This window comes from Pristiophorus japonicus, chromosome 19, assembly GCF_044704955.1.
Source record: "Pristiophorus japonicus isolate sPriJap1 chromosome 19, sPriJap1.hap1, whole genome shotgun sequence".
Taxonomy (NCBI): Eukaryota; Metazoa; Chordata; class Chondrichthyes; family Pristiophoridae; genus Pristiophorus; species Pristiophorus japonicus.
The window spans coordinates 74,992,332-75,019,487 of record NC_091995.1 but is presented as its reverse complement, the minus strand read 5'-3'; the positions used below and the strand labels follow the sequence as shown (position 1 = coordinate 75,019,487).

The following is a 27,156-nucleotide window of genomic DNA, read 5'->3' as shown; positions in this document are numbered from 1 at the left end:
TCTTCATCATCGCTGGGTCAAAATCCTGGAACTCCCTCCCTAACAACACTGTACCTTCACCACACGGACTGCAGCGGTTCAAGAAGGTGGCTCACCACCACCTTCTCAAGGGCAATTGGGATGGGCAATAAATGCTGGCCTTGCTAACATCCATGAATGAATAATAATAATTTTAAAAATTCAGGACCACTGCCTGCAGTAGTTGAATACCATCTAGTCAGTTCTAAGTTTGGTATAACTATCATCAAGACAGCTAAATATCATTAGTCAGTGCGGAGGCGTAACAGTGCTGGTTTCAATATCATCACATTGTGCACTGGAGGAAGGCAGCAGCTGTGGATCTAATATGAATCTCATTATATCAATCTATAAATTACATCTTTGACAGACCAATGTGGGCTGCACAAGTTCTGTAATTCTACGAAAATAAAGCAGTGGGTAGGTCTCATAAAACTGTATTGGATATGGTATGGGTTACATGTGTGGGAGGGTTACACAGTATCTGTGTCTCTTCAGAATGTTTATTCTCCAGTGAATAAGAAATGAGACCTGGGGTGTGTGCAGGTGGCTCAGAATGTGCCTACATATTTGAATAGGAGATAATGAACTCGTCTGCATTTTGAAGAGAACCTACTGGAGTCTTAGTCTGTGGAATAAAATAAAAGCCTTAGCTATAGAATCAACTGTGATAGCTTCTCTTCTTGATCCTGTACCATCACCCTGATGTCCCCCAAGGATCTATCCTTGGCCCCCTCCTATGTCTCATCTACGAACGGTAGCATAGTGGTTAAATTATAGGACTAGTAATCCAGAGGGCTGGACTAATAATCTGGAGATGTGAGTTCAAATCCAGCCACAGCAGCTGTGGAATTTAATTAAATAAATCTAGAATTAAAAAAGAGCCAGTGTCAGTAATGGTGACCATGAAACTACCGGATTGTTGTAAAAATCCATCTGGTTCACTAATGCCCTTTAGGGAAGGAAATCTGCTGGCCTAAATGTGACTCCAGGCCCACAACACTGTGGTTGACTCTGAAATGGCCTGGCAAACTGCTAACAAGAAACAATAATAAGAATAAAACCGGACGGATCACCTGGCATCGACTTTGGACACGACAATGGTGCACTCAGCCCAGTCCTCACCACTAACATTTGGGAACTTGTGCCAAAATTGGGAGAGCGGTACTACAGACTAGTCAAACAACAACCTGTCATACTCACAGAATCATACCTTTCAGCCAATGTCCCAGACTCCTCCATCACCATACCTGGGTATGTCCTGTCTCATCAGCAGGACAGACCCAGCTGGGGTGGTGGCACAGTGGTATACAGTCGGGAGGGAGTGGCCCTGGGATTCCTCAACATTAACTCCAGACCCCATGAAGTCTCATGGCTTCAGGTCAAGCATGGGCAAGGAAACCGCCTGCTGATTACCACCTACCGCTATCCCTCAGCTGATGAATCAGTACTCCTCCATTTGGAAGAAACATTGTGGAGATGAGGTCCCGTCTTCACACTGAGGACACCCTCCACCGTGTTGCGTGGCACAGAATGTACTCTGGGTGGGGACCTTCAACGCCCATCACCAAGAGTGGCTCAGTAGCACCACTACTGGCAGAGTCCTGAAGGACATAGCTGGGCCTGCAGCAGGTGGTGAGAGAATCAACACGAGGGAAAAACGTACTTGACCTTGTCCTCACCGATCTGTCGCTGATACATCTGTCCATGACAGCATTGGTAGCAGTGACCACCGCACAGTGAAGACACCCTCCATTGTGTTGTGTGGCACAAGGATCATGCTAAATGTATAGATTCAGATCAGATCAAGCAGCTCAAAACTGGGCATCAATGAGGCTCCATGGGCCAGCAGTAGCAGTAGAATTGTATTCCACCACAATCTGTAACCTCATGGCCCGGCATATCCCTCACACTCCTATTAACATCAAGCCAGGAGACGTCTTTTAGATGAGGCCCCGTCTGCCCTCTCAGGTGGACATAAAAGATCCCACGGTACTATTTCAAAGAAGAGCAGGGGAGTTATCCTTGGTGTCCTGGAAAATATTTATCCTTCAATCAACTTCGCTGAAACTGATTATCTGGTCATTATCACATTGCTGTTTGTGGGAGCTTGCTGTGCCCAAATTGGCTACCACATTTCCCACATTACAACATTCATAGGCAGAATATTATCTGAATGGCGGCAGATTAGGAAATGGGGAGGTGCAACGAGACCTGGGTGTCATGGTACATCAGTCATTGAAAATTGGCATGCAGGTACAGCAGGCGGTGAAGAAGGCAAATGGTATATTGGCCTTCATAGCTAGGGGTTTTGAGTATAGGAGCAGGGAGGTCTTACTGCAGTTGTACAGGGCCTTGGTGAGGCCTCACCTGGAATATTGTGTTCAGATTTGGTCTCCTAATCTGAGGGAGTGCAGCGAAGGTTCACCAGACTGATTCCCGGGATGGCTGAACTGACATCTGAGGAGAGACTGGATCGACTGGGCCTTTATTCACTGGAGTTTAGAAGGATGAGAGGGGATCTCAAATTCTGATGGGACGGGACAGGTTAGATGCAGGAAATATGTTCCCGATGTTGGGGAAGTCCAGAGCCAGGAGTCACAGTCTAAGGATAAGGGGGTAAGCCATTTAGGACTAAGATGAGGAGAAACTTCTTCACTCAGAGATTTGTTAACCTGTGGAATTCCCTACCAGAGAGTTGTTGATGCCAGTTCGTTGGATATATTCAAGAGGGAGTTAGATGTGGCCCTTACGGCTAAAGGGATCAAAGGGTATGGAGAGAAAGCAGGAAAGGGGTACTGAGGTGAATCATCAGCCATGATCTTATTGAATGGTGGTGCAGGCTCGAAGGGCCGAATGGCCTACTCCTGCACCTATTTTCTATGTTTCTATGTTTCATCCAGCCTTCTGACACATCAGCGAGTTCACACTGGGGAGAAGCCATTCACCTGCTCTGAGTGTGGGAAGGGATTCACTATATCATCCCACCTGCTGACATTATTGCTTCTGTTAATCACATAAAAGGAGTGGCATGGAGGCCTCGGGAGCGGCGTGGAGACCCCGACCTGCATGAGAACATCAGCGGCAGGTCGGGGCCATATAAGGAGTGGCATGGAGGCATACTACTCCAGGGAGCGGTGCGAGCTGGTGCAGGAGGGCGACGGCAGCGAAGAGGGACATCATCAAGGTCCAGGTCAGTGATTAGAGCGTGGGCAGATACAGCAGGAGCGGTGAGAGACTGTGGAGGGATGTGATCGGGGCATAGGGGAGGCGTGAGTTTGGGGCCAGGGGCCCAGAGGCAACACGGGCCAGCAGAGCTGGTCTCCGGTCGTCTTGGACAATCCTTGCCACTGGACCAAGCCCATGAGGTGGCTGGTGTGCAAAGGCCACCACCACGTTAAAAAAAATCCACGCACAGGCATCTTCCACCCTTCACGATGTAGTTCGGGACCTTCATTGAAACACCTGTGAACACATCCTTTTTTGGCGTGGAAGTCATCCTAGTTTCGAGGGACCGCCTATGACTGACTGACAACAGCACTTCCAAAAGTACTCCTTTGGCTATAAAGTACTTTGGGGCATCCTAAGCTGGTGATAGGCGCTCTATAAATGCAAGTCTTTCCTTTCACAGTCCCAACCGCAGCGGCGCGTGGTGCGGGACCACGTGGGTAAAACAGCAGGATCAATCCGATTGGACAGAATTTGAGCGGGCAGTCTGTCGGGCTCCAGACCTGCGCATGCGTTGTTCTGTGCTAGCGCAGGAGGCGGCTGTGATTGGTCGGCTGGCTGGCGCCCTCCCGCGCGCGAGCAATGCTCGCGATCTTGCAGTCCGTCAGTGAGTCCAGGCGGCGGGAGGAGGGACCGAGCTCCACACAAGCATCTTCACAACCGTTTGTAACCGGCTAACAACCAGTGTAGGTGGTGGTGGGAGGAGGGATCAGGGGATGTGAAGCCCGATTCGTCTCCTCTCACCGATGATCCTGTGGGGCGGAGGAGGGCTCCTTCTGGCCGGGGTGTGGCGAAGGGAGCCAACCCGCCCACCGGCCTTGGAGAGTATTGGGCTCGCTCATGGGAAGGAATAGCGGACTTTTGGGGTTTTGTGTGTGTGTGTGTGTGTGTGTGCTGGGTGGGGGGTGGGGAGGGATTGTGTGTGGGTGCAGGATGGGGAGTGGAGGGATTGTGTGTGGGTGCAGGGAGGGGTTGTGTGTGGGTGCTGGGTGGGGTGGGGGGTAGGGGTTGTGTGTGGCTGCAGGGAAGAATGGATGCTGGGTGGGAGAGGGGTTGTGGGGGCTGGATGGGCAGAGAGTTGTGTAGGTGCCCAGAGGTCTGACATGCGAGTCCCACATCAGGGTTTGAAGGCTGGAATTTGTGTGAGGTCCCATTTATTGGGAATGGGAGAGCTGTGGATCTGATATTAGGAATGCCAGAGCTATGGATCAGGTTAATGGGGACAGGATTATTGGGTGTGGGAAAGCTATAGATCAGGTGAACCTTTGTTGCACTCCCTTTATGGCAAGTATATCCTTCTTTAGGAGACCAAAACTGTACACAATACTCCAGGTGTGGTCTCACCAGGGCCCTATATAATTACAGTAAGACATCTTTACGCTTATACTAAAATCCACTTGTAATAAAGACCAACATGCCATTTTCTTTCTTAATTGCTTGCTGTATCTACATGCTAACTTTCAGTTATTTGTGTATAAGGACATCCAGGTCCCTCTGAACACCAACATTATTGGGAATGGGAGAGCTGTGGATCAGGGATATGAAGCATAGTTGCTGTTGTACTGTAAGAAATGCAGCAGCTATTTTGCGCACAAGCATGCTCCCACAAACAGCAATATGGTAATGACCAGATAATCTGTTTTTGTTATGTTAATTGGCCAGGGCACCAAGGATAACTCCCCTGCTCAAAATAATGCTATGGGATCTTTTATATCCACCTGAGAGAGCAGATGGGGCCTCGGTTTAATGTTTCACCCGAAAGACAGCACCTCCGACAGTGCAGCACTCTCCCTCAGCACTGCACTGTCGTGTCAGCTGAAATGTTTCATGCTCAACTCGAGTGGGGCTTGAACCCAGAACCTTCTGACTCGGAGGCGAGTGTGGTACTCACTGAGCCACTAGAATGGAAGCCGCTGCCTACCCCTAAGATAATCCACTTAGCAGTGGACACCCTAACTCTGGTTATATTTGGGCATTTGTCTGCGCTTGTGAGTTCAGTCATCAAGTTTAAAGGCTAGCCGAGATACCCTGTGGGTAAATTCTCAAGTGCCGTCGATCGAATTTTATCTGTGAAGCTGTCCGGAGACTTATTTAAAATAGGTATTTTTTAAAGTTTGTGTTTGTGAGGGCCAGATTATAGGGACTGAGCCATTTAACAGCAGTGTGAGTACTGAATAAATGGTAGTATGAACCTCAGTTGATCACGTCTGTTGGAATTGTAAAACAGTCCTTTTAAAAATTTGATTTAAAACAGATATATTAGCATTTTTAAATCACCTTTTTAGCAGCCAATGTTGTGAGCTTAAGAGCCTTTTAAATCACCTTTTTTTAATTCAATAATTATTTTGTTGGAGAAGGAAACCATTGTGCCAAATGGAGGACTCCAGTTCTGACAACTGGAATGTGGTATGCGAGCGGATTCATTCCCGGCATGATGGCCATTGGACACTGCGGTTCAGGGAGGACTTGCAGGATAGGGAGCAGCTGCTGTGTGTTGCCTGTGTGATAGAGATGGTGGAGGATAACGGGATATCGGTAAGAATGTGAAAAGTACATTATTATAGTCAATGTATTGTAATCTTAATTTGTAAAATTGTAGTATTAATCTTCACTAACACAGAAGAAAAAGATGTTCATCCCAAAATACTGAATTAAAAGGGTAGAATTCCTGTGGGGCTTCCTAAATTGAATGTTTACCCCATTTCTGTGGGGATTCTGACAATCATCTACCAAAATTATGGTGGGAGACCAGGTAAAACCCTGTGGAAATTACTGGTAATTGGCTGATAACTTTGGCGATTGCTTTGCGATTCTAGAATTGATTTCAGCGCCCTTGGCTTGGGAAGGGAAAAAATAATTAGGGTTGTCAGTTGGAAAAGTCCACTGTGTGAATGTCAGGTGAGCAGAAGAACAGAATTGGACTCGGCTGGCATGGTTGGATAGACCAGCTCCATATCTTCAATACAGCCTGATTTTATGTTGTCAATTCTGGCAGAAGTGCCTTCCTGTTTTTAGGTGGGTGTATGTAATGAGCGGGGTATCGATAGCATGATAATCGTGCATCTCATTTCCTGTTTCTACCTATTATATGCTGTGTTTTAATTACACCAGTGTAAAGCTGGTGTCCAGAGTAGCTAGATGCTACTCTGAAGATGAACAAACATAAGAACCTAAGAATTAGGAGCAGGAGTAGTTCATACAGCTCCTCGAGCCTGCTCCACCATTCAATAAAATCATGGCTGATCTTCGACCTCAATTCCACTTTCCTGCCCGTTCTCAATATTGGCAGACAGGAAGCAGAGAGTCGGGATAAACGGGTCCTTTTCAGAATGGCAGGCAGTGACTAGTGGAGTGCCGCAGGGCTCAGTGCTGGGACCCCAGCTCTTTACAATATACATCAATGATTTGGATGAAGGAATTGAGTGTAATATCTCCAAGTTTGAAGATGACACTAAACTGGGTGGCGGTGAGAGCTGTGAGGGGGATGCTAGGAGGCTGCAGGGTGACTTGGACAGGTTAGGTGCGTGGGCAAATGCATGGCAGATGCAGTATAATGTGGATAAATGTGAGGTTATCCACTTTGGGGGTAAAAACGCAAAGACAGAATATTATCTGAATGGCGGCAGATTAGGAAAAGGGGAGGTGCAACGAGACCTGGGTGTCATGGTTCATCAGTCATTGAAAGTTGGCATACAGGTACAGCAGGCGGTGAAGAAGTCAAATGGTATGTTGGCCTTCATAGCTAGTGATTTGAGTATAGGAGCAGGGAGGTCTTACTGCAATTGTACAGGGCCTTGGTGAAGCCCCAGCTGGAATATTGTGTTCAGTTTTGGTCTCCTAATCTGAGGAAGGATGTTCTTGCTATTGAGGGAGTGCAACTCACATCCAGGGGTATTCAGCATTTAGGAAGGATAGACAGTAAGGAAAAGGAGGCGGGGTGGCGTTGCTGGTTAAAGAGGAAATTAATGCAATAGTAAGGAAGGACATCAGCTTGGATGATGTGGAATCGGTATGGGTGGAGCTACGGAATACCAAAGGGCAGAAAACGCTAGTGGGAGTTATGTACAGGCCACCAAATAGTAGTAGTGAGGTTGGGGACAGCACAAACAAGAAATAAGGGATGTGTGCAATAAAGGTACAGCAGTTATCATGGGCGACTTTAATCTACATATTGATTGGGCTAACCTAATTGGTCGCAATGCGGTGGAGGAGGATTTCCTGGAATGTATTAGGGATGGTTTTCTAGACCAATATGTCGAGGAACCAACCAGAGAGCTGGCCATCGTATACTGGGCAATGTGTAATGAGAAAGGACTAATTAGCAATCTTATTGTGCGAGGCCCATTGGGGAAGAGTGACCATAATATGGTAGAATTCTTTATTAAGATGGAGAGTGACAAAGTTAATTCAGAAACTAGGGTCCTGAACTTAAGGAAAGGTAACTTTGATGGTATGAGGTGCGAATTGGCTAGATTAGACTGGCAAATGATACTTAAAGGGTTGACGGTGGATAGGCAATGGCAAACCTTTAAAAATCATATGGATGAACTTCAACAATTGTACATCCCTGTCTGGAGTAAAAATAAAATGGGGAAGGTGGCTCAACCGTGGCTAACAAGGGAAATTAAGGATAGTGTTAAATCCAAGGAAGAGACATACAAATTAGCCAGAAAAAGTAGCAAGCCGGAGGACTGGGAGAAATTTAGAATACAGCAGAGGAGGACAAAGGGTTTAATTAAGAGGGGGAAAATAGAGTACGAGAGGAAGCTTGCCCGAAACATAAAAAATGACTGCAAAAGCTTCTATAGATATGTGAAGAGAAAAAGATTAGTGAAGACAAACGTTGGTCCCTTGCAGTCGGATTCAGGTGAATTTATAATGGGGAACAAAGAAATGGCAGACCAATTGAACAAGTACTTTGGTTCTGTCTTCACAAAGGAAGACACAAATATCCTTCCCAATGTACTAGGGGTCCGAAGGTCTAGTGAGAAGGAGGAACTGAAGGATATTCTTATTAGGTGGGAAATTGTGTTAGGGAAATTGACGGGATTGAAGGCTGATAAATCCCCAGGGCCTGATAGTCTACATCCCAGAGTGCTTAAGGAAGTGGTCCTAAAAATAGTGGATGCATTGGTGATAATTTTCCAACAGTCTATCGACTCTGGATCAGTTCCTATGGACTGAAGGGTTGCTAATGTAACACCACTTTTTAAAAAAGGAGGGAGAGAGAAAACGGGTAATTATAGACCAGTTAGCCTGACGTCAGTAGTGGGGAAAATGTTGGAATCAATCATCAAGGATGAAATAGCAGCACATTTGGAAAGCAGTGATAGGATTGATCCAAGTCAGCATGGATTTATGAAAGGGAAATCATGCTTGACAAATCTTCTGGAATTCTTTGAGGATGTAACTAGTAGAGTGGACAGGGGAGAACCAGTGGATGTGGTGTATTTGGACTTTCAAAAGGTCCCACTCAAGAGATTGGTGTGCAAAATCAAAGCACATGGTATTGGGGGTAATGTACTGACGTGGATAGAGAACTGGTTGGCAGACAGTAAGCAGAGAGTCGGGTCCTTTTCAGAGGCAGGCATGACTAGTGGAGTGCCGCAGGGCTCAGTGCTTGGACCCCAGCTCTTTACAATATATATTCATGATTTGGATGATGGAATTGAGTGTAATATCTCCAAGTTTGCAGATGACACTAAACTGGGTGGCGGTGTGAGCTGTGAGGAGGATGCTAAGAGGCTGCAGGGTGATTTGGACAGGTTAGGCGAGTGGGCAAATACATGGCAGATGCAGTATAATGTGGATAAATGTGAGGTTATCCACTTTGTGGGCAAAAACACGAAGGCAGAATATTATCTGAATGGTGGTAGATTAGGAAAAGGGGAGGTGCAGCAAGACCTGGGTGTCATGATTCAGCAGTCATTGAAGGTTGGCATGCAGGTACAGCAGGTGGTGAAGAAGGCAAATGGTATGTTGGCCTTCATAGCTAGGGGATTTGAGTATAGGAGCAGGGAGGTCTTACTGCAGTTGTACAGGGCCCTTGGTGAGGCCGCAGCTGGAATATTGTGTTCAGTTTTGTTCTAATCTGAGGAAGGATGTTCTTGCTATTGAGGGAATGCAGCGGAGGTTCACCAGACTGATTCCTGGCATGGCAGAACTGACATATGAGGAGAGACTGGATTGACTGGGCCTGTATTCACTGGAGTTTAGAAGGATGAGAGGGGATCTCATAGAAACATATAAAATTCTGACGGGACTGGACATGTTAGATGCAGGAAGAATGTTCTCGATGTTGGGGAAGTCCAGAACCAGGGGACATAGTCTTAGGATAAGGGGTAAGCCATTTAGGACTGGGATGAGGAGGAACTTCTTCACTCAGAGAGTTGTTAACCTATGGAATTCCCTACCGCAGAGAGTTGTTGATGCCAGTTCATTGGATATATTCAAGAGGGAGTTAGATATGGCCCTTCGGCTAAAGGGATCAAGGGGTATGGAGAGAAAGCAGGAACGGGGTACGGAAGGAATGATCAGCCATGATCTTATTGAATGGTGGTGCAGGCTCGAAGGGCCGGATGGCCTACTCCTGCACCTATTTTCTATGTTTCTATGCGGCGAAGGTTCACCAGACTGATTCCTAGGATGGCAGGACTGACATATGAGGAGAGACTGGATCAACTGGGTCTTTATACATAGGAGTTTAGAAGGATGAGAGGGGATCTCATAGAAACATATAAGATTCTGACGGGACTGAACAGGTTAGATGCGGGTCGAATGTTCCCAATGTTGGGGAAGTCCAGAACCAGGGGACACAGTCTTAGGATAAGGCGTAGGACTGAGATGAGAAGACACTTCTTGACTCGGTTGTTTACCTGTGGAATTCCCTGCCGCAGAGAGTTGTTGATGCCAGTTCATTGGATATATTCAAGAGGGAATTAGATATGCCCCTTATGGCTAAAGAGATCAAGGGGTATGGAGAGAAAGCAGGAAAGGGATATTGAGGGAATGATCAGCCATGATCTTATTGAATGATGGTGCAGGCTCGAAGGGCCGAATGTCCTACTCCTGCACCTATTTTCTATGTTTCCTTGAATCCCCTTGAGTCCAAAAATGCATCTTCCTCAACCTTGAATATACTCAATGATCCAGTATCCACAGCCCTCTGGGACAGAGAATTCCAAAGATTCACAACCCTCTGAGTGAAGAAATTTCTCCTCGCCTCGTTAAATGGCCGACCCCTTATCCTGAGACTATACCCCCTAGTTCTAGACACTCCAGCCTGGGGAAACAACCTCTCCACCTCTACCCTGTCAATACATCTCAGAATCTTATGTTTCAATGAGATCACCTCTCATCCTTGTAACCTCCAGAGAGTGTAGGCCCCTTCTACTCAATCTCTCCTCATAGGACAACCCTCTCATACCAGGAATCAATCTAGATGGAATTAATGTTAAAGAGACAAGCTTATTCAGTTGCTATTAACTACTTTAGTGTTAGGTTTTAGGATTTAATTTTTTTTTGCTATTTCAACCATATGCCTTTGTGCCATTTGCTGAGGGGCTCTCATTTAAACCCTTTTCAGGCAGGACACGCTGAGTTTCTCATTGGGGATTCCCAGCTGTCTGCTTCTTGGAATAGCAACAGAGGGAACCTATGTTGGTGAGGCTGCACTGCAGACACGTGGAACCCACTCACAGAATTGGAGATGCACCATGCAGCTGGTCACACTCAGCATGGTAGCTGCCAGAGACGTGATAGGGTGAGATGAAGTAGGGTGGTTGGAGGCTCGGAGCATAAACACCAGCATAGTCCAGTTAGGCCAGTTTCTGTACAGTAAATTCTATGTAATTCTTTGTAAATTTCAACCACCTCAGTCCTATGAGGTTCCAGTGCATAGACAGCAGTCGGCCATCCTCTCTACCTCAGCCACTGTAGTAACACCTAGTATACTCTCCACTTGCTTGGATGAGCGCCGCTCCAACAACACTCAAGAAGCTCGACACCATCCAGGACAAAGCAGCTCGCTTGATTGGCACCCCATTCACCACCTTAAACATTCACTCCCTCCACTACCAGTGCACCGTGGCTGCAAGTATGTACCATCTATAAGATACACTGCAGCACCTCATCACGGCTTCTTCGACGGCACCTCCCAAATATAATCTCTACCATCTAGAAGGACAAAGGCAGCAGGCATATGGGAACACCATCGCCTGCAAGTTTCCCTCCAAGTTGCACACCATCCTGACTTGGAAATATATCGGCTGTTACTTCATTGTCGCTGGGACAAAATCCTGAAACTCCCTCCCTCACAGCACTGGGATCACCTTCACCTCACGGGCTGCAACAGTTCAAGAAAGCAGCTCACCACCACCACCTTCTCAATTAGGGATGGACATCTACATCCCATGAATGAATATTAAAAAAAAGTTCATAATTAGCTAAAGTTTTTATGGTCCCAAAAATCAGAAGGCATTATGGTGATCATTGAGCATATTCTCTAGTGTCGTACAGCTGTCAGTGTAATAAATAAGACAGAAAGAAAGAACTTGTGTTTTTGTAGCGCCATTCATGGCTATCCCAACAGCCAGTGAAATACTTTTGAAGTGTGGTCACTTTCATAATGTAGGGAAAAGCAGCTGCCAATTTGCGCAATTTCCCACAGACAGTAATTTTAAACATTTCTAATGCCAGGCTCCTCAGCATTATCCTGACTTTCATTCTCCTTCCAGATTCTCCCCTCTCTCCCTTTGTGGTTCTTCATCCTCTTCAACCTGAATTCCTTTCTCCAAAGCAGAATTTTGGAGAATGCATTAAACTATTACTGTACTGGATACGTGAACTGGAGTATATTGAAGAGTGCCAACAGTCCTGTCCAGTCACTGGAATTTAGATTTGAACACTCAAAAAGTGTGTTCAGCAGTAACCTTGGTGAACACATGGGCATCATTGTAGCCACTCCTCAGCGGGCGTGCTACAATTCCTGACTAGTTATCAGCCAGGTCTGTAAAGGGTGCCCAATGTCTTCAAGTAACCTTTAATTTACTTGTCTATGATTTTTATAAAGTGCTGAAACTGAGGATTGCCTCATGATGAATGCATCATGGCAATTGCTAGGATACCTAACATTAATATGCAGGATTTTATTTCTTTGCTCACAAACCAGTTTTATATTGAGAGAGTGTAATCCCTTTCTGTTAATGTGAGCGAACGGTGCCATCAACTGGCGTTCTGATGGCAAAATGAGATCAAATCCAAGGTGAGTGCTGTTGCGACCTTCATCTTCACAGAGTGGTGGATTATTCCACAAAAGTCGTGGATGTATCTTTAGGGAAACTGAATCTCTTCATGCATTGCTGCTCATATAGCTACAGGAAAGAGCTTCTGGCTTCCTGGGTAAGTCCTTACCATCCTCTGTTTCCTCTGATGCTGCTATTTCCTTCTCTGTTCCAGTCTCTCCTTGTCCTTGCCCATATCAAGGAATGCCAAATATAATGGCATGTTCATAGGGAATGAAAGAAAGAAATACTTGGATTTATATAGCGCCTGTCACGACCTCAGGACATCTCAAAGCGCTTTACAGCCAATGAAATACATTTTGAAGTGTAGTCACTGTTGTAGTATAGGAAATGCAGCAGCCAATTTGCGCACAGCAAGTTCCCACAAACAGCAATGTGATAATGACCAGAATCTGTTTTAGTGATGTTAGTTGAGGGGTAAATATTGACCCCAGGACACCGGGGATAACTCCCTGCTCTTCTTCAAAATAGTGCCTTGGTAGCCTTTATGTCCATCTGAGGGCAGACGTCCAATTATATATTGGATTTTGGATTGGATCCAATTAAATAATATATGGTTAACATCCGATTAAATATGAAGACTGAAGCCACTGTCGTCGGTTCCCACCACAAACTCCATTCCCTAGCCACCAAGCCCATCCATCTCCGCCACACTCTGAGGCTGAACTGGACTGTTCGCCATCGTTGTGTCTTATTTGACTCCGAGTGGAGCTTCCGACCCCATATAGCACTTGCACATCCACAACTGTTTAAATAACGAAGAGGGTTGATGAAGGTAGTGCAGCTGATGTGTATCGACTTTCAAAAGACGTTTGATAAAGTGGCACATAATAAACTTATTAGCAAAGTTGACTAAAGGGGCAGTGGTGGCATGGATATGAAATTGGCTGTGAGACGGAAAGCAGAGGATAGTATTGAACGGTTTTTCGAATTGGAAGGAAGGATATAGCGGTGTTTCCCGAGGTTTGGTATTAGGATAACTGATATATATTAATGGCCTGGACTTGGGTATGGGGGCATAATTTCAAAGTTTGCAGATGACACAACATTTAGAAATGTAGTAAACAATGAGGAGGATAGTATCAGACTTCGGGAGAACATAGGCAGACTGGTGATATGGGCAGACACTTGGCAGATGAAACTTAATGCAGAGAAGTGTAAAGTGATGCATCTTGGAAGGAAAAATGCGAGAGGTAATATAATCTAAATGGTACAATTTTAATGGCGATGCAGGAACAGAGAGACCTGGGGGTTCACATACACAAATCTTTGTACGTGGCAGGACAAGTTGATGAGGCTGTTAAAAAGCATACAGGATCCGTGGCTTTATAAATAGAGGCGTAGAGTACAAAAGCAAGGAAATTATGCTCAATCTTTATAAAATACTGATTAGACCTCAGGAACATAGGAACAGGAGGGGATCTTTTAGCCCCTCGTTTCTTTTCCGCCATTCAGTGAGATCATGGCTGATCTGCGACCTAACTCCACGTATCCGCCTTTCTCTTAATGTCTTTGGTTAACAAAAATCTATCAATACTTTATTGGCTGTAAAGTGCTTTAGAACATCCGGTGGTCGTGAAGGGTGCTGTATAAATGCAAGTCTGTCTATCCATCCCATTTTCCCCATCACATCCCATCCCATCACCCATCACACATCCCATACATTAGCCTTTTTATTTTATTTTGATTATTTTCAGTACCTGTCCATGATATATTAATGATGTATGTACATGGACACCGAAGTCTCTTTGGACCTCCATTGTTTCTAGCTTTTCACCACTTACAAAGTACTCTGTTCTATCCTGTTTAGGTCCAAAGTGGATGACCTCACACTTCTCTATATTGAAATCCATTTTCCACCATTTTTCCCATTCACTTACTTTCTTTCTAATATCTTTCTAATTTTATACTTCTATATACACTGCCTATAATGTTACCTATCTTTGTGTTATTGGTAAACTTGGATATGTGGCTCACTATCCCATCATGTAAGTCATTAATAAATACGGTAAATAGTTGAGGCTCCAATACCGATCCCTGTGGGACAACACTAGTCACATCCTGCCAATTAGAGTACCTGCCCATAATCCCTACTGCCTGTCTCCTGTCGCTCAGCAAATTTCTTACCCAGGCCAATAATTTATCTTCAATTCAATGAGCTTCAACTTTAGCTAACAGTTTCTCGTAAGGGACTTTATCGAATGCCTTCTGGAAGTGAATATAAATAACATCCATAGTCAAAACCCTGTCCACTACTTTAATCACCTCTCCAAAAAGTTCAATCAGGTTTGTCAGGCATGACCTACCTTTTACAAATACATGCTGGCTTTCTCTGATCAACTAAAAATTTTCGCGGTCTTCTTACCACTCTGTCATTAATTATAGACATGGCCGACTCAGCTGCTCCACCAGCGGCGATCGGGCCTCCTTCCCTGCGGTGATTGGACCTCTCCTCCTCCAGCGGCGATCGGACCTCTCCTCCTCCAGCGGCGACTGGGCCTCGCCTCCTCCACTGACAACCTGGCCTCTTTTCCTCCAGCACGTGGTGAGCACAATGGCTGTGACCACCCTGACCTCCATCCACTCTGAACACCCTAACCTCCACCCCAAAAAATGGACCACTGACCTTCCCAATGCCTGCCCCCAGTCAAACCTCGGACCACCTACCATCGCACCAAAGGGTGCTACTCAGTGCCGAGCCTGCGGCCAACATCTTGCCATAGGCAACTAGGCTCACACAGCAGTGCCTGGTCTCCAGTTGTCTTGGACCCCCTTGCCACTGGACCAAGACCTTGCTTAGCTAAGCCCGTGTGGTAGCCGGTGTGCAATGGCCACCCCACGTTAAAAGAACTCACGCATGGGTATCTTCCACTCCTTTAGCATAAAGTTCTAGACCTGGAACATCAGGACCCTCGCGGACAACTCCAACAGCGACAGGCTGGAACGCCGCACCGCCATAGTTGCCCGGGAACTTAGATGCTTCGATGTTGGCATCGCCGCCCTAAGCGAGACCCGGCGGGTAGGGGAAGGCCAGCTTAAGAAACAAGATGGAGGTTACACCTTCTTCTGGAAAGGGAAACCAGAGGAAGAACGCCGCCTCCACGGAGTCTGTTTCGCTATCAAAAACGAATTGGTCGACCGCCTCAGAGACTCCCCCTGTGGGATTAACTAACGTCTCATGATTCTGCAACTCACCCTAACCCGGAATCAATGTGCCACAGTCATCAATGCGTACGCCCCAACACTCGATGCGACAAATGAGACCAAAGAGGGTTTTTACTCCAGCTTCGAAAAATCCCTGTTTTGCGTCCCTACAGACGACAAACTGATCCTCCTCGATGATTTCAACGCCAGGAACGGCAAGGACACAGCCCTCTGGGGGTTGTGATCGGCAGAGAAGGGGCAGGGAAAACCAATTCCAGCATTACCCTGCTGACAAAATGTCCAGAACACGACCTTGTTCCGCCAGAGGGACAAGTACAAGGCATCGTGACAACACCCTCGCTCCAAACACTGGCACCTGCTAGACTATGTCATCATCTGAGCCAGGGATCGCAAGGATATGTGCATCACCCGCGCCATGACAGGAGCTGACGACTGCTGGACAGACCACCGCCTAATCTGTTCCATCATCAACATTAACATTAACAGCAGAAGCAGTGCCGCAAAAATGTCAATGCCGGGGAACTCAAAGACCCAGCGAAGAGAGCCCTATACAGTCAGCGCCTCACTGCTAACATGGCGTGCATTGATGACCCCGAGAAGCAGGATGCCCGCAGTGCTTGGTCTGCCCCAGGCCTCCATAACCAGTACCTGCGAAGAGACATTCGGTCACTCAACCAGGAAATACCAGGACTGGTTTGATGAGAATGACCAGGAGATCCAAGAGCTAATAGATTGCAAGCGCAAGGCATTTCTGAGCCTAAAACAACAACCCAACTCTGGAGCAGTAAGGCAGCATTATATACTCTAGTAATGTCCTGACAACAGATGTTTGGTTAACTAGTCCATAATTTCTTGGTTTCCCTCTGTCACCTTCCTTAAATAGAAGAGTGACGTGCAATTTTCCAATCCTAAAGGGATGGTTCCTGAATTGAAGAAACTTTGGAAGATTATAATTAGGGCATTTGCAATGTTCTGAGCTACTTCCTTTTAAAACCCTGCAGTAGGAACCATATGGTCCTGGGGATTTGTCACTCATTAGTGCCATTATTTTCTTCATTACTGTTAATTTGTTTACGTTACTTTTGGTGAGTTGCCGCCCGTGGGATGTCTGGCTCTACCGACGCAATGCAATTATTCAACATGTCTGCCATTTCCTTATTTTAATTTTCACTATCAAGTGAAGAAGTCCCCACTTCCTTATCTACTACTGCTAAATATTAGATGTCTAACTTCAGCTAGTGCAGCTTGCGTATCATTTTTGCTGTGTATTCTCGCCTTTAAAACTAATAAGGATTTTAAAAAATCTATATGTAAAATACAAAGGACACTTGCGGTTTTCACAGAATAATTTATAGGCGAGAAATTTAATCCCAAAGCAGCAGTAAAAATCCTAGGTACCATTTATCAGTCAATGTAAATCAGTAGCCTTGATGTTATCCCCGACATGTCAGAAACGCCAATATTTTTATTATTAAATAATGTATCCTCTGACTCACTGAACAACGCTGGCAAATCGATAGAAAACTCAGGCCTGATATTCAGCACCTTAGTGTCGGCTGTTAAAACGGTTTTGTGGGGAAAAAATGGCGTCTGCCGGAAAATTTTGGAGTCCATTATTAAAGAAGCAGTAGCAGGACATTTGGAAAAACAAAATTCGGTCAGGCATAGTCAGCATGGATTTATGAAGGGGAAGTCATGTTTGACAAATTTGCTGGAATTATTTGAGGATGTAACGAACAGGATGGATAAAGGGGAACAAGTGGATTTGGACTTAGAGAAGGCATTTGACAAGGTGCCACATAAAAGGTTACTGCACAAGATAAAAATTCACGGTTTGGGGGTAATATATTAGCATGGATAGAGGATTGGCTAACTAACAGAGAACAGAGAGTTGGGATAAATGGTTCATTCTCTGGTTGGCAACCAGTAACTAGTGGGGTGTCGCAGGGATCAGTGCTGGGATCCCAACGAATATGTCCTTACTATACAGTATAAATGCACACGAGGCCCATACTTGAGAGAAGGTCACTCTGTGACCAGTTACCTTTATTACCAAGATCTCAAGTGATGAAGGTGGTTGGAGCTTCCCCTTTTATACCTGCAAGTCCAGGTTAGGAGTGTCTCCTACAAGTTCTGGTCAATGTTCTCAAGGTGTACAACTTAGGTCAGCTTATACATGGGTTACAATGAAAGTTGAATACGTGACATCACCTCCCCCAACGTCTTATTGGGATCACAGGTTAAGCCTCTGGTGGTTTACGCTCCCTTGTAGAGCGCCTGAGTTGTTAGGCGCTGGCCTGAGTGTCTGTTGTTTGCGGTGCCTCAGGCCTGTCCGGACTGCCCACGGTGATTGGGCTCTCCTCCACTTGGTTTCAGTGTTCGGTCACCTGTCGTGGAGTAAACTCTACGTCGTGTTCTTCCTCTGCTTCTTCTATGGGGTTGCTGAACCTCCTTTTAGTTTGATCCACATGTTTGCGGCAGATTTGTCCATTGGTAAGTTTAACGACCAAAACTCTATTCCCCTCTTTGGCAATCACAGTGCCTGCAAGCCATTTGGGCCCTGCAGTGTAATTAAGGACAAAAACCGGGTCATTGACATCAATACATTGCGCCCTCGCATTCCTGTCATGGTAGTCACATTGTGACTGATGTCTGCTCTCAACAATTTCTTTCATAGTGGGGTGTATAAGGGATAACCTGGTTTTGAGCATCCATTTCATTAGCAGCTCTGCAGGTGGAACCCCTGTGAGCGAGTGTAGTCGGGATCTATTGGCCAACAGGAGGCGTGATAAGCGGCTTTGTAGGGAACCCCTTTGGATTCTGAGCATCTCCTGTTTCATTATCTGCACTGCTCGTTCCGCCTGGCCGTTTGAGGCCGACTTGAACGGTGCCGTTCTGACATGGTTGATTCCATTGTCTGCCATGAAGTCCTGGAATTCAGTGCTTGTGAAGCACGGGCCATTGTCGCTAACCAAGACATCCGGTAGACCATGGGTGGCGAACATTGCCCGTAGACTTTTTACTGTGGCAGAGGATGTGCTTGAATTTAAAATGGCACACTCAATCCATTTGGAGTAGGTGTCTACTACAACCAAAAACATTTTTCCCATGAAAGGATCTGCGTAGTCTACATGGATGCGTGACCATGGCTTGGCGGGCCAGGACCAGGGGCTAAGGGGGGCTTCCCTGGGTGCGTTGCCCAGCTGAGCACATGTGTTGCATCTGCGAACACAAAGTTCCAGGTCTTCATCTATCCCTGGCCACCAAACGTGTGCCCTGGCAATTGCCTTCATCATGACAATGCCCGGGTGCTCATTGTGAAGTTCTCTGCTAAACACCTCTCTGCCCATCTGGGGCATGACTACTCGGTTTCCCCACAGTAGGCAATCGGCCTGAATCGAGAGTTCATCCATGCGCCAAGAAATGGTTTAAATTCCTCAGGGCATGCCCCGTACGTGGCTGCCCAGTCCTCATGCAGGACACATTTCTTAACGAAAGACAGTAGCGGGTCTTTATTTGTCCAGACTTTAATCTGCCGGGCTGTCACAGGTGAGCCTTCGCTTTCGAAAGCTTCAACAGCCATGACCATCTATGGCCTTGTTGTCGGCCAAAAGGGACATTAGGGGTTTGTGATCTGTCTCCAGCTCAAATTTCCTACCAAACAGATACTGGTGCATTTTTTTTTACTCCATATACACATACACATGCTAGCGCTTCCTTTTCTACTATCCCGTAGCCCCTTTCTGTCTGAGACAGACTTCTGGAGGCATAAGCTACCGGCTGTAACTGACCGCTGGCATTCACATGCTGCAACACACACCCGACCCCGTAGGATGACGCATCGCACGTTAAAACAAATTTTGTACATGGGTCATATAACGTTAAGTTTGTTGGAGCTTAACAAATTGCGTGCTCTATCAAAAGCCCTTTCCTGGCTGTCCCCCCAGACCCATTCGCGACCTTTGCGTAGGAGCACGTGTAGCGGCTCTAGCAGCGTGCTCAATTTGGGAAGAAAGTTACCAAAATAGTTCAGGAGCCCCAGGAACGAACGCAGCTCCGTCGTGTTACGGGGTCTGGGTGCTCTCTGGATCACTTCCGTCTTGGACGCAGTAGGGCTGATCCCATCTGCTGCTACCCTCATCTCCAGGAATTCTACCTCTTTGCACTTCGCCTTTTTCAATCGCAGCCCTACCCGGTCCAGTTGGCGTAGCACCTCCTCCCAGGTTGTGGAGGTGTTCTTCAGTATCGTAACCTGTGATGAGGATGCGTCCTGAAAAACCACCGTCCCTGGAATCGACTTGAGGAGGCTTTCCATATTTCGTTGGAAGATAGCGGCGGCTGAGCGAATCCCGAACGGACATCTGTTGTACTCAAACAACCCCTTGTGTGTCGTGATGGTGGTCAGCTTCTTCGACTCACTCGCCAGCTCCTGGGTCATGTAAGCTGAGGTCAGGTCCAATTTTGAAAAAAGTTTGCCACCGGATAGCGTCGCAAAGAGGTCCTCTGCTCTAGGCAGTGGGTACTGGTCTTGGAGTGACACCCGATTGATGGTGGCCTTGTAATCACCACATATCCTGACCGACCCATCCGCCTTGAACACCGGCACAATCGTGCTTTCCCAGTCACTGAATTCGACTGGCTTCCCTCAGCAGGCGGTCCAATTCGCATTCTATCTTTTCCCGCATCACGTTCGGCACTGCTCTGGCCTTGTGGTGTACTGGCCTGACGTCCGGGTTTATGTGAATCACTACCTTAGCCCCCATGAAAGTGCCGATGCCGAGTTGAAATAATGAGTCAAATTTGTCCAGGACTTGTGTGTATGTTACTTGCTCCACAGAAGAAATTGCATTGACATCGCCCCATTCCCAGTTCATGACAGCAAGCCAACTCCTCCCCAGTAGTGCGGGACCGTCCCCCGGGACAATTCGTAGTGGCAACCTGTTCTCCGAATCTTTGTGGGTCACGACTACCATGGCGCTGCCTAGCACAGGAATGATCTCCTTTGTATATGTCCGCAGCTGTGCGTCAATCGGCAATAATTTTGTCCTCCTAGCCTTGGACACACTCAACCTTTTGAACTGTTTGATACTCATCAGGAACTGGCTGGCACCCGTGTCTTGCTCCATTTAATACTGATATGCCATTGAATAGCACTTTCATCATTATCGGTGGCATCCTGGTATATGAACTGTATATGTGCTCCACATGAACTCGCTGAACTTCAGCTTCCAGCGATTTCCCCCAGTATTCATTTGGCCTCGTAGGGCTTACATCGGGCCCGTCCTCCTCGTACATCAACCTGGCTGCAGGCTTCCTGCACATACGTGCCAAGTGACCGTTGACGTTGCAATTTCTGCAGGTATATTGCTGATACCTGCAAGCTCTGGCTGGGTATTTGCCTCCACAGCCCCGTTGTTGGAAACAAAAGGTCCATTACCAGTCGATCGTCTCTAACTGTCCCTGTAACTGTCCTTAAGCGCACCATTAACAGGTGTTGATGGCCCCATTACTGGCCGCTTTGTCCCTTGTGATGGCATGAATCGCCGTTCAGCTAGCCATTGTCTCTGTTGAATTCCCCCTTTGGGTTCGACTACATGCTGGGGCATGTCCGATTGCCCTTGTCTGCCTAGAGAACTGTGTGCCGCGTTAACAATGTTGACTCCCTGGTCGTTTGCTGCATTTGAACCAAGATTTTTGTCATACATCATTCTGGTCTCTTCCTCCCCCGAGATAAATGTCTGGGCTATCAGAGCCGCCGCTTCCAAGGTCAAGTCTTTGATCTCAATCAGTTTCCTGAAAACCCCAGCGTGCCCGATGCCCTCAATAAAAAAAGTCTCGCAGCATCTCCGCTCTGCATGCATCTGGGAACTTACATAGGCTCGCCAGTCGCCGGAGATCTGCCACGAAGTCTGGAATGCTTTGCCCTTCTCGCCGCCAGTGCGTGTAAAACCGGTGTCTCGCCAGGTGCATGCTGCTCGCCGGTTTAAGGTGTTCCTCGATCAACTTACTGAGCTCTTCGAATATCTTGTCAGCCGGCTTCTCTGGCGCTAGAAGGTCCTTCATCAGGGAGTACGTTCTGGATCCACAAACCGTCAGGAGATGAGCCCTGCGTTTGTCGGCCGAATCCTGTCCCAACCATTCCTTAGTGACAAAACTTTGCTGTAGTCTCTCAATAAAGTCGTCCCAATCATCACCAACACAGTACCTCTCTTCTGTGCTGCTAGTGGCCATGCTTGCGTGGTTTAAATCCCAGTTTCTCGTTGCCAATGATATGTCCTTACTATACAGTATAAATGCACACGAGGCCCATACTTGAGAGAAGGTCACTATGACCAGTTACCTTTATTACCAAGACCTCAAGTGATGAAGGTGGGTGGAGCTTCCCCTTTTATACCTGCAAGTCCAGGTTAGGAGTGTCTCCCACAAGTTCACCCCCTTGTGGTCAGTGTTCTCAAGGTGTACAACTTAGGTCAGCTTATACATGGATTACAATGAAAGTTGAATACATGATACTAACTATTTACAATCTACAGTAAAGACTTGGAAGAAGGGACTGAGTGTAACAGCCAAGTTTGCTGACTATACAAAGATGGGAGGAAAAGCAATGTGTGAAGTGGACACACAAAATCTGCAAAAGGACATAGGCAGGCTAAGTGAGTGGGCAAAAATTTGGCAGATGGAGTATAATATTGGAAAGTGTGATGTCATGCACTTTGGCAGAAAAAAATCAAAGAGCAAGTTATTATTAAAAGGAAAAAGATTGCAAAGTGACGCAGTACAGCGGGACCTGGGGGTACTTGTGCATGAAACACAAAAGGATAGTATGCAGGTACAGCAAGTGATCAGGAAGGTCAGTGGTATCTTAGCCTTTATTGCAAAGGGAATGGAGTATAAAAGCAGGGAAGTCTTGCTACAGTTATACAGGGTATTGGTGAGGCCACACCTGGAATACTGCGTGCAGTTTTGGTTTCCATATTTTCGAAAGGATATACTTGCTTTGGAGGTTAATTCAGAGAAGGTTCACTAGGTTGATTCCGGGGATGAGGGGGTTGATTTATGAGAAAAGGTTGAGTAGGTTGGGCCTCTACTCACTGGAATTCAGAAGAATGAGAGGTGATCTTATCGAAACGTGTAAGATTATGAGGGGGCTTGACAAGGTGGATGCAGAGAGGATGTTTCCACTGATGGTGGAGACGAGAACTAGCAGGCATGATCTTATTTAAAACCGAGCTGAGGAGAAATTTCTTCTCTCAGGGTTGTAAATCTGTGGAATTCGCTGCCTGAGAGAGCTGTGGAAGCTGGGACATTGAATAAATTTACGACAGAAATAGACATTTTCTTAAACGATAAGGGGTTATGGGGAGCGGGTGGGGAAGTGGAGCTGAGTCCATGGTTAGATTAGCTATGATCTTATTGAATGGCGGAGCAGGCTTGAGGGGCTGTATGGCCTATTCCTGCTTCTATTATGTTATGTTCTGCCCTCTTCCAGCTCGGGCCGCACTGGGTTCCATATTGGTGAGGGCAAAAAAGGAGACGTTGTTTACCTTTATCTGAAGCAGGTGTTTGCCCATTAACATATTCAAATAAGGGTCCTAACGCCTGCTTCTGCTACCTCTTACAAATTAGGCTTGTACCTGAGGCAGCCAGTGCCAGCACTGACTGCCTCTGGGAAAACAAACACTAAACAGTGCGAATTAAAAAAAGGTAAGTACATACGATTATTATCACCGACCTCACTGAAAACTCCAGGCCCCCTCCCCTCTTCCCCCCCCCCCCCCCATCCCCTCTCCCCAATGCTGACCCCGACTTCCAGGCCAACCAGATCCTGGACTCGATTGCCCCCGACCGCCAGGACTCCTTCCCCCCCCCCCCCCCGCCACTGATTCTGGCCCTACCTCAAGGCCCTCACCCAGAGTCTTTGCTGGGCATTCAGCACTGGGCTGAATGCCAGAATAATACTAATTAGTAGGTGCAGTAACGACGCAGCCTACAATCTTTTTACGGGCGCGAGCAAATCTGGGGCCTTACCGAATTTCTAACCCTAGAATTTATTTCTATCGCTGTAAATTTGTTATTTTGAAGAGTCAAGTGCCATATGAAACATTAATGGGAGCAATTGGCCTCCTTTGCGCCTCAGGTTAGATGCAGGAAGAATATTCCCGATGTTGGGGAAGTCCAGAACCAGGGGTCACAGTCTAAGGATAAGGGGTAAGCCATTTAGGACCGAGATGAGGAGAAACTTCTTCACTGAGAATTGTGAACCTGTGGAATTCTCTATCACAAAAAGTTGTTGAGTGCAGTTCGTTAGATATATTCAAAAGGGAGTTAGATGTGGCCTTTACGGCTAAAGGGATCAAGGGGTATAGAGAGAAAGCAGGAATGGGGTACTGAGGTGAATGATCAACCATGATCATATTGAATGGTGGTGCAGGCTTGAAGGGCCAAATGGCCTACTCCTGCACCTATTTTCTATGTTTCTCCTGTTAGTGCCTCCGGGGTGCAAATGGGTTTGTGATCGGGCGCGGTGAATTGAGCGACCAGGCATAGCTGCACCACCTCAGGAGGAGGAAGAGGGAGACGAGGAGGAACAGGAGCACGAACAGCAGCGAAGGAGGAGGCAGCACTCAATCGGCCTTGTGGAAGAGCAGTCCGTGACCGCCTCATCAGACTTCGGTTCCAATGAATTTGAGGCCTCTTCCCGGTTGCTCAGCATGACCCCATCATTCCATCAATTTCTCATTCCATACCACAGCCCAAAGCTGAAATGAGACTTGGCACCAAATCTGCAACATTCCAATAATAAATATATCCAAATTCAGTAACTACATATATACAACAATATTAACCCTTGTGCAAACCCTTACATCCCCTCTTTATGGGTCTTTTTCTAATCTGCTCCCACGTAGTGTCTCCCCAGTGGCTGCAGCAGCGATGGTGGAAGGCTGCTGAGTGTCGGTGCTAGAGACTAAGATGGCCTTGTCAGGTGCCCTCGACCAGCTCTGGGAGGCCCACTTCAGGATCGGCGGTGGCAGTGTGGACTGGCTGGATGACAAGCAGCGACAAGCGCAATGGAGTGGCAGTGGTGGGATTAGGAATGCTGTCATCCTGAGAGAGGACAGCAAGTTCCTGCTCCACTGATCCACTGCCACTCCCCCGGGTCAGCACCTCAGCATCCCTACCAATCTACTGCAGCACAGATTGGTGGCCTGCTGCGACACCGTGCGATCCCCGATGGATTGTGATGCACCCAGTGACGACGGCAGCAGTAAGAGCTTGTGTGGCATCCAGCTGAGACTGTATCGAGAGTAGTCTGAGATGCCGTGCCATCAACCATTGACTGCATGTCAACACTAAGACGTTGCCCATGACCCTTGTTGTTGACGCCTTTCCATCGAGGTCCTCATCAGTCCTCGCAGCAGAACTCGCACGCGGACTCGCCCTCTGGGGCGTTGGCTCCCAACTACCCTTGGCCTTGCTGCAGCCCGCTTGTCCTCTGCATCACCCAGTGCAGACCCCCCCCCCCCCACTAAATTGCCTCTAAAGTTCGCGTAGTGCCGTTATCTGAGGTGGTGCATGCGGGTGAGAGATGCAGTGATGCGGTGCTTTGCTCCTCCTCTTTCTCACTCTCATTGGGAAGCTCCGGGACAGGCTGCTCATCTAGTTGCTGATTATCTGAAAGCATAAAGCCACAAGACTTGCATTAAGGTGAGGGCAGGGGGGCAGGAATGAAGCAAGGAATGCAGACATCAGGCGCTGGAAAGTGAGAAAGGCTTGGTGTAAAGGGGAAGTGGGATGAGAGAAGGAGATGGGATGAAGATACCGTTGTTGCCCCCAACGGGGTTGATGTCGCTGATGGCCACGGCGCCCAACACCTGCCCAGTGAGTCGCAGCACTCGCTCTTCAAGGTCTGTAAGCAGCGCATCAACCCCGCCTGTTCTCTGCTGCTCCTTCCTATTGTGGGCTATTTTGGCCGTCAAGAGAAACAAATGTGAGTCAGAGTATGTGTTTGGGAGATATGCGCGCCATAGTTGAATAGCTGTAATTGTAGGCAAGGCATGAGAAGCCCGGCTAGCTCAGTCGGTAGAGCATGCGACTCTTAATCTTTGTCATTGAAAGTTGGCATGCAGGTACAGCAGGCGGTAAAGAAGGCAAATAGTATGTTGGCCTTCACAGCTAGGGAATTTGGGCATAGGAGCAGGGAGGTCTTACTGCAGTTGTACAGGGCCTTGGTGAGGCCTCACCTGGAATATTGTGTTCAGTTTTGGTCTCCTAATCTGAGGTAGAACATTCTTGCTATTGAGGGAGTGCAGCAAAGGTTCACCAGACTGATTCCAGGGATGGCTGGACTGACATATGAGGAGAGACTGGATCAACTGGGCCTTTATTCACTGGAATTTAGAAGGATGAGAGGAGATCTTATAGAAACTTATAAGATTCTGACTGGACTAGACAGGTTAGATGCGGGAAGAATGTTCTCGATGTTGGGGAAGTCCAGAACCAGGGGACATAGTCTTAGGATAAAGGGTAGGCCATTTAGGACTGAGATGAGGAGAAACTTCTTCACTCAGCGTTGTTAACTGTGGAATTCCCTGCCGCAGAGAGTTGTTGATGCCAGTTCATTGGATATATTCAAGAGGGAGTTAGATATGGCCCTTACGGCTAAAGAGATCAAGGGGTATGGAGAGAAAGCAGGAAAGGGGTACTGAGGGAATGATCAGCCATGATCTTATTGAATGGTGGTGCAGGCTCGAAGGGCCGAATGGCCTACTCCTGCACTTATTTTCTATGTTTCTATGTGGATATGAGTTGGAGTAGGTGCAGATGTTTGTTGGGTGAGTGGTGGGGTTGTAGTAGTTTGTGTAGTGTGTACAGACTGAGGTTCAGATGCTGATATGTAGGACCTATTGAAGCATGTACTCACCTTGACTACCCGAGTGAGGTCGTTGAATTTCTTCCAGCACTGTGTGAGGGTCCAGACAACCACACTGCTGGCCGAGACCTCCTGGGCCACTTCCCTCCACATTGCCCTGAAGACCTGAGGCAATGGCCTCCTTCCAATGTCCGGGAACAGCACTGCCCTCCTTCGCTTCACTTCAGCCACCAATGCCTCGTCCGTGAAATGATGAGCTTTCTTCCTGGGAGTGGGATCAGCCATTACGATCCGGGGATTGAGTTGGTTGCAGGTCGCCTTCACATCCAGCAATGCCGATAATGAGGATCTGCACAATGATGCTTTAAGAGTTGGAAGGAGCCAGTGTGAAGGATCATTGCCGATTGCATTGCACCTAAAATTTGTTATCGCTATGCTGGTAGCGACGTTGTAGCGCCTACTGAGGTCATTAGTGCTTGATTTAGCGCTTCAGTTCCTTCAGCGCTAACAGCTAATTTAGTGGAAACTCAGAATCATAATTTTTCAAGATTTCAAAAATTAGTGCCCCGTTTC

The 27,156-nt window shown here is 47.1% G+C and overlaps 1 protein-coding gene across 8 annotated transcripts in view; it reads left to right on the top strand.

Moving 5' to 3' along the window:
* Positions 1-3,818: 3,818 nt before the first annotated feature.
* Positions 3,819-27,156, top strand: part of LOC139229953 (meiosis inhibitor protein 1) — a 193,995-nt gene continuing 170,657 nt past the window's right edge. For 6 of the 8 annotated variants that reach the window (XM_070861627.1, XM_070861624.1, XM_070861623.1 and 3 more), the window contains exons 1-2: positions 3,819-3,932; positions 5,604-5,781. In XM_070861627.1, coding sequence (XP_070717728.1) covers positions 5,620-5,781 — 162 coding nt within the window. In that variant the 5' untranslated portion in view covers positions 3,819-3,932; positions 5,604-5,619. The remainder of the gene's footprint in view (positions 3,933-5,603; positions 5,782-27,156) is intronic. The other 2 variants (XM_070861628.1, XM_070861626.1) reach the window with 1 other exon arrangement.